This window comes from Benincasa hispida, chromosome 5 (assembly GCF_009727055.1).
Source record: "Benincasa hispida cultivar B227 chromosome 5, ASM972705v1, whole genome shotgun sequence".
Lineage (NCBI taxonomy): Eukaryota > Viridiplantae > Streptophyta > Magnoliopsida > Cucurbitales > Cucurbitaceae > Benincasa > Benincasa hispida.
The window spans coordinates 26,842,760-26,853,428 of record NC_052353.1 but is presented as its reverse complement, the minus strand read 5'-3'; the positions used below and the strand labels follow the sequence as shown (position 1 = coordinate 26,853,428).

General features: G+C 34.8%; 1 protein-coding gene across 1 annotated transcript in view; it reads right to left on the bottom strand.

Moving 5' to 3' along the window:
• LOC120078723 (phosphatidylserine decarboxylase proenzyme 2-like) overlaps positions 1–10,669 on the bottom strand; it is a 36,620-nt gene that overhangs the window by 7,047 nt on the left and 18,904 nt on the right. The window contains exons 8-13 of the mRNA XM_039033028.1: positions 10,139–10,222; positions 9,823–9,914; positions 8,934–9,089; positions 4,661–4,745; positions 3,988–4,099; positions 276–376 (exon numbers count right to left, since the gene is read on the bottom strand). Of these exons, the coding sequence (XP_038888956.1) occupies positions 276–376; positions 3,988–4,099; positions 4,661–4,745; positions 8,934–9,089; positions 9,823–9,914; positions 10,139–10,222 (630 nt within the window). The remainder of the gene's footprint in view (positions 1–275; positions 377–3,987; positions 4,100–4,660; positions 4,746–8,933; positions 9,090–9,822; positions 9,915–10,138; positions 10,223–10,669) is intronic.

Genomic DNA, 10,669 nt, shown 5'->3' with positions numbered 1-10,669 from the left:
TGAAAATATCCCTTCTTTAGACAAAAAGCTTTTTCTACTTGCAGCTAATATATACAATGTCAGTTCAATCAGTATTAAAACCATTTTCTTTAGAACATATCATGGATTTATGCCCTTTTTCATTATCATTCGCATAAGCTCCATCAATAAAACCTATTAATAATAATAATCGTAACAATAATAGTAATATCACAAGTAATCTTTGACTATTATAGTACGTAATTTTGAAACTTAGTGAAACATGAGTGGAAATAACTCAAGAAAATAATCATTGCCTTGAAAGATTCAATGAAATGTGGAATATCTTTTGCAGATTCGACTGAATCCATCCGCTTTCCTTGCTTTTCAGAAATGCTATGTAAGAGTTCCTTCACCCCTGCATTAAACCATCAAAGAATGTAAGTTTAAATCAAAAGAACAAAGGAGGGAATGAAAAAAAAAAATAGCACCTAATAAAAGTGGTGCATATAATTGAAGTTTAACTAAAGATTTGATAGTAAGATCAGAATTACGCTAGTTGCTTTTGATTAATGGAATGAAAGCAATTTTATCAGAATTATGGTTAGAATGTAATCAAAGAGTTTTCCAAGGCAAGCATCTCGCTTGGCTAGATCGTTTTGAATTTGCTCGTTTGAAGACTTCCTCATCAAAGCAGTTCAGAAGTTTCTCTATGCAAGATGTTTGTCTCAACTGGATTGCCTTCGTTAATCCCTCTTAGCATCTTAATCTTGATTGATAATCTTGTTATGCTTTTTTGTCTACTTAATCTTATATGTATTTCCATTATGTTCTTTATTTTCACTTCTTTATAGAGTTTGTATCTTTTTGAGTTTTAGCCTCTTTTCATTATATCAATGAAAAGTTCGTTTCTTGTTACAAATTTACACAAGTGAAACCATGAAAGTAATTAACGCTTAGTGCTGAAAGTAGTATGTTAAAGTCTAATAGAGTCCAAATTACAAGATAAAGCATTGTAAGATACATCAAGAGTCCCAGGTACTTGAACCCTCCTGTTAGGATACCACCTAACAAGAACACTTAAGGAAAACAAAGAACACAGAGAAATACAAGAACACTAAAAGATAGAAATAAATATTGCAATATCAAGGAAGAAACTACAGTATACTATAGCCTTTCGAGAGGACTACTCTCTCCCAAATTCACCAACTGAAATTACTACTAAATTCTTTACCCCCTAGCTCACAACTCACTCCCTCTATTTATAATTAAAATCCCTAACAAACTTCACATCTAATTACTAATATGTCACTTACTAATAACCATACTAATAATCCTACTTTCTCCCTAACTAGGGGCCTTACACCTCCCAATCTTGAGATATTCTCAAGCCCTAATTCATACTTCAAAATATTGCCTATCCTTATCATTCCCCAGCCCCTCTATTTATAACCAACAAGCCTAACAAATTTTCTAACTAATTACTAATATATCCTTACAACATCCCAATAAGCATATCTAACAAAGTCATCTAAAGCTTTTTCCAATACCTTTTTGAGTTTCTTGCAGATAGAAATTTTGGAAAGTTTATTATTGAAGAGTGTTGAAAGAGGAGCCGCTTCCTTATTAATTTGGTGATCTTGGAATGCAGGTATTGGATGCCCTTTATTGGTGAGTTTTGAAAAGCAGATAACGAAGAGAAAATAAAGAAGATAAAAGGGGAAAAGGAAAAAGATAGAAAGATGAATTACATGTCCTTGACTTTCATATTTGATGAAATTTTTAACAGTTTGTAGAAGAGATGCGTTTTGAAGTAGTAGCAGGAAATAAATAAAAGACATGCATTCAAGAAAACAGCCCAACAAAAGGAGCCAAAACAAACCCCAAGCTAACCAAGTTCGAGTTATATTATAAGATGAAATGTTTTTAATTGCATTGTTCTTTTTGGTATGATTTTAGGTGGTGTGGGATCTGTTGTATCGTTAGCTTTTTGTTTGAGCATTCTCTTTCTAAGTTGCATAAGTTGTAGAAAAAATTATTGTAGCTTTCATTCAACTAATCAAATATGGTTTCCTTACATTAAAAAAAAGTGTTAAATGCAGTGAAAAATAAAATTAGGGGAGTAAATGTTAAATGGATAGAAAATATTGACGAAAAGCAGAAAACATTCGAGAACAATACTGTAACGACCCGAGTTCAGGATGGGGACATGAATGAATCGAGACCACATCTAAATGAGAGAAATCCTGAAGACATGAAAGTATAGTTAAGAAAGGCTTAAAAGAATTGAAAGTTATTACCTATACCAACAAGGTACACCTTCCTTTTCGATGGCTCAATCATAGAAACTTCAAAGTTAAGCATGCTTAGCTTGGAGCAATCCTACGTTGGGTGACCTCCTGGTAATTTTCCTACGATGCATGTGAGTGGGTACAAAGCATGCTGAAAGCACCAGTGTTGGTTTGTGGGGACAACCTTCACTCTTAGAAGTATCAAGACAAGCAAGGATGACGTAGCCAGGTCGCAGCGGATGCAAGGGAATGTCAGGACCATCAAGTGCCGAATCCGGATTCCGAATCCTGGTCCCAATCCTGGGCCTAGGTTGTTACAGATGGTATCAGAAAGGAAACTCTGCCAGTAAGATGTGGTTCAGGGACGAACCAAGTGGAAGTTGGTGGGCATGTAACGACCCGAGTTTAGGAGGGGGAAATGAATGAACCGAGAACACATTCGAATGAGAGGGATCCCAAGGACATGAAAGTATAGTTAAGAAAAACTTAAAAGAATTGAAAGTTATACCAACAAGGTGCACCTTCCTTTTCAATGACTCAATCATAGGAACTCCAAAGTTAAGTGTGCTAAGCTTGGAGCAATCCTATGTTGGGTGACCTCCTGATAATTTTCCTAAGATGCATGTGAGTGAGGATCCAAAGTTAAGTGTGCTAAGCTTGNAACCAAGTGGAAGTTGGTGGGCATGTAACGACCCGAGTTTAGGAGGGGGAAATGAATGAACCGAGAACACATTCGAATGAGAGGGATCCCAAGGAGCAATCCTATGTTGGGTGACCTCCTGATAATTTTCCTAAGATGCATGTGAGTGAGGATCCAAAGTTAAGTGTGCTAAGCTTGGAGCAATCCTAAGATCCATCTCATCCGGATTTTGAATCCAAGTGCCAAATCCTGATTCCGAATCCTGATCTGAATCTTGGGCCTGGGTCGTTACAGATGGTATCAAAGAGGAAACTCTCCCAGTAAGATGTGGTTCGGGGACGAACCAAGCGGAAGCTGGTGGGCATGTAATGACCCGAGTTTAGGAGGGGGATATGAATGAACTGAGACCACATTCGAATGAGATGGATCCTAAAGACATAAAAGTATAGTTAAGAAAGGCTTAAAAGAATGGAAAGTTATTACCTATATCAATAAGGTGCACTTTCCTTTTCGGTGGCTCAATCATAGGAACTCCAAAGTTAAGTGTGCTTAGCTTGGAGCAATCCTATGTTAGGTGACCTCCTAGGAATTTTCCTTAGATGCATGAGAGTGAGGACAAAGCATTTTGAAAAGACTAGTGTTGGTTTGTGGGGACAACCTTCACTCTTAAAAGCATCAAGACAAGAATGCATGACGTAGCCAGGTCGCAGAGGATGTAGGAGAATGTTGGGGCCATCAGGTACCGAATCTAGATTCCAAATCCTGGTCCGAATCCTAGGCCTGGATTGTTACAAATACTTTTCTAAGAAGTTCAAAAGTAAGATGTTATTGTAGGTGAACCAAAGATTTTGAACCCATTCCCCCAAGGTGCTAAATCTTTTTCCCCATGATCCACCATCACGGGTGAATACAGGGTGGAATAGCATTACTAATCATTATTAGTCTAAAATAATAATGAAAAATAATTATAAACAAGCCATTGTATAGAGGAGATAGAATAGGAAGGTCAATAAGTTTTCTAACAGGTATAGATAAGTGGTAAGTTTTGAAACAGGTGTAATGTTACATATCAAGATCTCTTCACAAACTAAATCATACCTTTATCCATAAGAGTGAGACCTACTTTTGACTGATAGATGGCCCTCATCGACAAAACAATCTTTCCATCGATTATCTCTTCCACCAGCCTTTTTTTCTGCCGATCATAAACCTAAAGAGTAAACTGTGAGCTAAGAAGCAAAAAGTAAAAGATGAAAATACTAAACTCAGAAAGAGATCGATATTATTACAAATAGTTCAGTATCTTATCCAAAAATACTACAAATAGTACAAAAACATTTCAACAGAACCAGTTTAAAAAGAAATATCTGATTGAACTTTTACAAACGCTGATTCAAATTCTCTCTTTCTCTACTATGTTAGACATTACTTTTTTGTTTTTCTAGGACTTTGACTTAATTCAAAGATAGTAAAATGCGCTGAAAAATTATTAACTGGTACGCGGTGAATATTAAACTAAAGAAATAGGAACCTGCTAAAATTTACAAGAGAGATTATCAATTATTTTAGGTATCTTGATCCTTTGGAAACTTGTGAACAAAACATGCTCTTAAAGTAGATCAATTTTTATTTTCATTCCCAAAATAATCTCTTAAAACTCTGTACGAATGTATTAAGCTGCAGGAGTGTTCAATAATACATTCATTGAATGTAATTAATTACATTGAAGATATTTCATTTGAAAAAAGTGAAAACTAGAGAAGCTACATACTACAATATGAGATGCACTTGAACCAGAGTTTAGACCAACGTCATAAGATGAAAAATGCGCCCATTCGCTTAATTTAAACATCCACCTGCAAAGCAACTGAATTTCTCAATCTCTACAGGAAAAGAAAAGGAGACAAATATCATAAGTTATGACAAAGCTCAGTCTCATCCCCTCCCTGAACTCAATGTTTTGAAAACATTAGGTGCATTGATGCTCCCTGCCTCACATGAACAAGGTATCCTCACTAAGATACATGCCTTGGCAAGGTGTGCATCATGGTGCACCGGTAGACTATAATTATTTAATTATTATACTTAAATTAATGTCGTGATTTAATACTGTTAAAGTAAGATATTTCAGGTTCATGTCACTGAAATGTCATTTTCCTTTTTCTTTTCATTTTAAAACAAGAAATGAGAAGATTCATTGATATAAAGGAAGAGACTAACACTCAAAATTACAAATCTCCACCAAGGGAAAGGACAACAAGCGAAGTAAAATGAAAACAATGAACCAAAAAAAATACCAAAATAAAGGCCAAGAACGCAGAACCCTAAGCATAAGAGAATCAAGAATGGAGAAGACAAGGGAAACTAGAGAACAAGGAGCATTGATACCAACAAAATAAAAACCATGTAAGCTTCAAAAGGTGCTTTAACCAAGTAGCAATTTAGCATCAAACGATGAAAAGCAATGTCATTTCTTTTTATTTCAAATTATATTACTTTTACGTGTTAGATCTTATAAATTAAATTTATACCCAAGCCTAAATGTGAAGAGTTTATGGAAAATATTCGAAATCACCAAATTTCACATTAAACAAAATATTTAATTTTTAGAGTTTGATAGTAATTAAAGAATGCGCCTACAGAGTGTTTGAGAAAACTAGTCTGAATGAAGGTGTCTACTACAGTTCAATCTTGACAGGTCATATTTTTCCTTCAATCTTTTCTACTTTGAGCAACAAAACTTCACTATGCTCCTAGGGTTCCCTACACAGAGGGAGACTCATGTAGTAATTGGGCCAAGAAGGCACCATACAGGAGCAAAGGACACCGATATTGAGCCTCCTTAAAAGGGACACCAACAAATTTATGAAATGTGACAGATTTGCAGTTTGTATATGTATGCAGAGAATAGAAAAAGTGGACAGTTCAAGAGATAACAAGAATCATATTCTTGCCTTTTTTGAAAAAATATCAGGCTTGAGGATTAACAGGGGTAAGTGTAATGTTGTGGGGCTCAGTTGGGAAGATGAGAAACTTAAAAGATGGGTTGAGTTTATGAGGTGTGATATTGGAGATCTTCCTTCACCTTGGTCTTCCACTTGGAAGCAATCCCAAGTCAGTTGCCTCGTAGGATCATGTGGTGAATAAAGTGAGAAATAGGTTAGTCTGGTAGGCTTACCTTGATCGAATTTGTTTGGAGTGGCATACCTATTTATTTCTTTTCCCTTTTCAGAGCCCCATGGGGGTGCGTGTAAAAGATTGGAGAGGTTGATGCATGATAGACGAATGGAAAGGGAAGGGTTCAAACTTGGTTAGATGGGAGATTATCGAGAGGCTGGTCTCCAAGGGGGGTTTAGAAATTGAGAATCTAAAGATCTGTAACAAAGCCTCGCTAGTCAAATGGCTCTGGCATTTCTCCTCTGAGCCTAACTCCCTTTGGCATAGGATCATTGTAAGTAAACACCACCCCCATCCTCTTATTCTTTTTCTTTCAAGTTCCACTACTTTCTTCCCAATAGAAAAGCGACAGATGTTGTCTCTCTTCTTTCTTTCCTTGAGGGTCACTCCTTTAAACATGGGAGGAAGGGACGTGAAGGTTTAGAGCCCCAATTCTTTAGAAGGCTCCTTGTGTAAGTCTTTTTTCATAGTCCCGTTGATCCTCCCTTTTAGAGGTGTTGGGCTTTTTGTTTTCTTTGGGGGACTAAGATACCTAGGAATGACATGGTCTTGCTTACACGATAGATAGGCTTGTGGGGAAGGTGCCTTCACTTGTTGGTCCTTTCAGTCTAAGAAGCACGGACACGGGCATAGGATACGAACATGACACAACACAGACACCACATGTCAATTTCTAAAAAAGTAGGATAGGGACACGTTGTAGACATGTTTTTAATATATATGTATGTATGCATTCAAATTTTGGATTTGAAAATTTAAAATGCACAACTATATTAAAAAATGTAAAAACATTAACAAATATAGTATTTCGTGTTAGAAATTCAATTATTGTTAAATTAAAATATGTATAATATAATATATTATGAATTATATGATATTACAAAATAGTAATTATTAAAAAAAAAAAAAAAAAAAAAAAAAAAAAAAAAAAAAAAAAAAAAAAAAAGTTAACATAGACCAAGTTCATAAATTAATTAATAATAGTTTATATTCAAACTAATATATAGTGAGAAACTATAATTAGTTTTATGCAAGAATATATAATCAAACCTATTTTGAACAATTATTTGAATTATAATTTAATTTTTAAAGTTGCCACCAAACACATATCTGAAAACGTGAAATAAAACTTTGTTTTTATTGAATCTATTATTTTCAAGTTTCTATTTTCAAATTGCCAACCAAACCAACCCTAACTTTCCATATTTCAATAAAATAATATTTAAATTTACTAACTTTCGGGATTTCAAGGATACTTTTCATTTTCCTCTATATCTTCCTTCCCCTTCGTATTTCTTCTCCTCGTTTCACCCTTTTCACTTTCCATATTTCTTTCTATTGGGTTTTATGTCCTAAAACTCGTGGTTTGTAAACAATAAACTCATTTTGTAAATCGATAAAGTTGTTAATGAATATATGAATTGCTTATTTCGTTTTAAAAATAAAGCCAATAAACTAAAAGGTCCATGACTATTACATGAGTACTTGAACTTTATGTGGAGACATAAGAGTAGATCAGATTCGAGCAAATAGTCAAAATGATCTACAATATACGAATAAGGTTAGGTGCCTTATTCTGGTAACACTATTAGATGCGGCTCACTCTATAGTTGTTACAATTTGTTGTAAAGTGCTATAAACAATGTGATCCTAATTTGTTCATGTATTGACATGAGGAGCGGGGGCATCCTATGCAATGAGTTTGCATAAGATCAGATCAAGAATTAAGTAACTCTTACTTTATAACGTTATTTACTGTTTAAGATTGACTATTTCAAAGCGTTGACCTAGGTAACTTGACCTTATTCTTGAGCTAACTATAAACTCCTGTTTATTCGGGATTATCGTTAGATTTGCATGGGTGAAGGTTGGCTCAACAGTGTCGGCTCAATAAGTCTCCCATTTCAGGGGTAAAACCAATCAATAGCTGAGGACATAGGGTGCAAGATGGAATTCACTCCTACCCACTTTTAGGAATAGTAGAGAAGTTATTCCCTTAAGTGTTGACTCCGAGTCTTGAACAAGAGGTCCCACCCTCTCATTGGCCCGAGAGGGACTCGATTTAGTGATTGAATCACAAACCAATTGTTCATTAGAGGATCAATGGGACTTAAGGAATCTCAGGAGTAAAACAACTTTTGACCCAATCGTTATTAAGAACAACTTGTGAAGGGTTAACTTACTAATCATAGTTATATCGAGTGGACATAATATATCTACAATGAGGGGAGTGCAATTACGGGGCTTTGTCTACGTTGTATTTAGATTATCTCATTCAAAGCTTTTTGGGCCAAGGTGTATTCAGTAATTCAAAAGTTCGGTGAAATAAGTTTAATGGTGCTGGATTTTAGGTAAAGAGAAATCTTTACTTTTTCTTTTCTTTCCTTTATTTTTTCTTTTCGTGGTTGAGCTTGCAGACAGGGCTATTTTGATGTGTTCTAGATTGGCTTTCTTGGTTCAGTCCCTCTATAATTTATTTCTTATCAGTATTCAAGTTGATTAAGGTTAACCTCTATAATTTGTTTTCTTGGCATTCAAGTTGATGTTGATTACTGTTTTGTTCAACTCATTTGCCTTCTTGGAAAGATGTCGCATTCTTCCAATTTTTTATGTCTTCACTAATAAACAAACTTTGATAAAGAAGAAAAATGTTAAAGGATCCAAACTTCCAAAGGGAGAGAGAGAAAACCAAAGCGGCCAAAGGAAAACAAATAAATAAATAATAATATAACAAACAGACTACAAGCCTGAAAGAAACCAACTATCCAGATTCTCCCAATTTTGTATTTACTGATATTTCTATTGCTCTGTTTAGCTATCTTTGTCCTGAGCCAAAAAAAAAGAGCTAATGTACAAAAGAACTTTACCCATATGCAGCCTGTTTATCGGTCAAGAACCCTCCGGTCATAACTTGATTTCCAGTTCCTTCATCAAAACATAGAGTCAAGTGAATCATATTATTCAGTTTATCAGAAACTTCAAGAGCTTCACCACAAACAGGACAACAATTCATCAACGGTTCCCTGCAATTTAAAGAAAAGCATCAATATGCTAAAAAAAAGGAAAGGAATGAGATGAAGATATAGGAGAGTGATAAGCACAAAAAATAAAAAATTATTCCACTTTCAACCTCAGTCAAAGTTCATTATGCAGGTTTTTCATCAGTAACTGTCTCTTAATTGATACTCCATTCCATCTCCATAACATTCTTGCTACCATCGTAAACATTTTTTTTGTTGTCGCTTGGCAATAGTTTGTCTTGCCTTATTAGGCATGAAGTGAAAAATGTACATCTCGAATGTGTAAAGTACTGCTTGCATAAGGAAAGGCACATAAACTTTCCAAGATGTGCATCGCACAAGTAATATTCCTCAATCGTACGCATATAGACAATTATAACTCCACTATAAAATTTTCAGAGAGATCTCTGTCTCGCTGTGTTTCAAGCTTGTTATGATTATTTGATTTTAAAATAGTAGGTTTTGGCCTAGTCCGTTTATTTTCTTTTCCTTTCTACTTTTATTCCCATCCTTTGTATCTTTTGAACATTAGACTCTTTTCATTTATCGAATTTAATATTTTGATTTTTGTTAAAGTAAACGATAAGTAATAAAAAATTATATCTCCACTCTCCACAGTCATTCAAATTTGCCATGAAATCTGAAAATGTTGGCGATTTTCTAGTATCAAATAATGATCTGATGCAAAAATTAGTAAAAAGCATTATTTGAAAGAATGATTTAAATGGATCTTTACTTCTCTTGTTGAGCAGCAAGAAGAGCAGCCAACTCATCAAGCGTGACAACACCATCCCCATTCTTGTCAGCTGCCTTAAAAAGCTCCTCTTTCTAGAATATTAATACCGAAAAAATAATCACAAGGATATAAAGAGAGAATAAGAAGAAATCCTTCCAAAAAAAAAAAATCTAAATCCTACCATTCCAATTAACACATCAACTCAATTATCTACTGTTCTCAGCAATTCAAAGTTGATCTATAATTGTCATCCAACAATGACTTAATAGGGGGTAGAAAAGAAGCAGAGAGAGAAGATTGTGTTTGAACGCCAAACCTTAGAAGCTGCCACTTGATTGCCAAAAGCATCAATTAAGTCAGAAAATTCAGGAAATGAGAGCTCTCCATCCTCATTATAATCCTGTGAAAGTATGACGGCTCAAAAGTATGAAAGTCAACAACATTAAGTAGAAGAATTCTAGAGTCTAAAATGAGATTACATGCTTGTGATGTCCACCAAACATAATTAGAAACTATATGTATGACTAATTTCTCCAAGAGTTGGTTAAAAGAGCATCAGTAGTTTCTTGCAAAAAGAAGAGAGTTGTGAAACCCCAAACCAACACAATTTTTTTGTTTTTTTATATAATCAACAACTTTCATTGAGAACAAAATAAAAGAATACACGGGCATCCAAAAAAATAAGCTCACAAAAAACATCCCTTCTAAAGAAAGGGATTCCAACTAAGTATGATATTCAAGCTCCAAAACCAAAACCCAAAACGAAACATGAAACCTCACAAAGGACCAAACCTCAAAAAGGTCCCTCTCCCTACCTCGGAACACTCTATTGTTCCTCTTCCCCGAA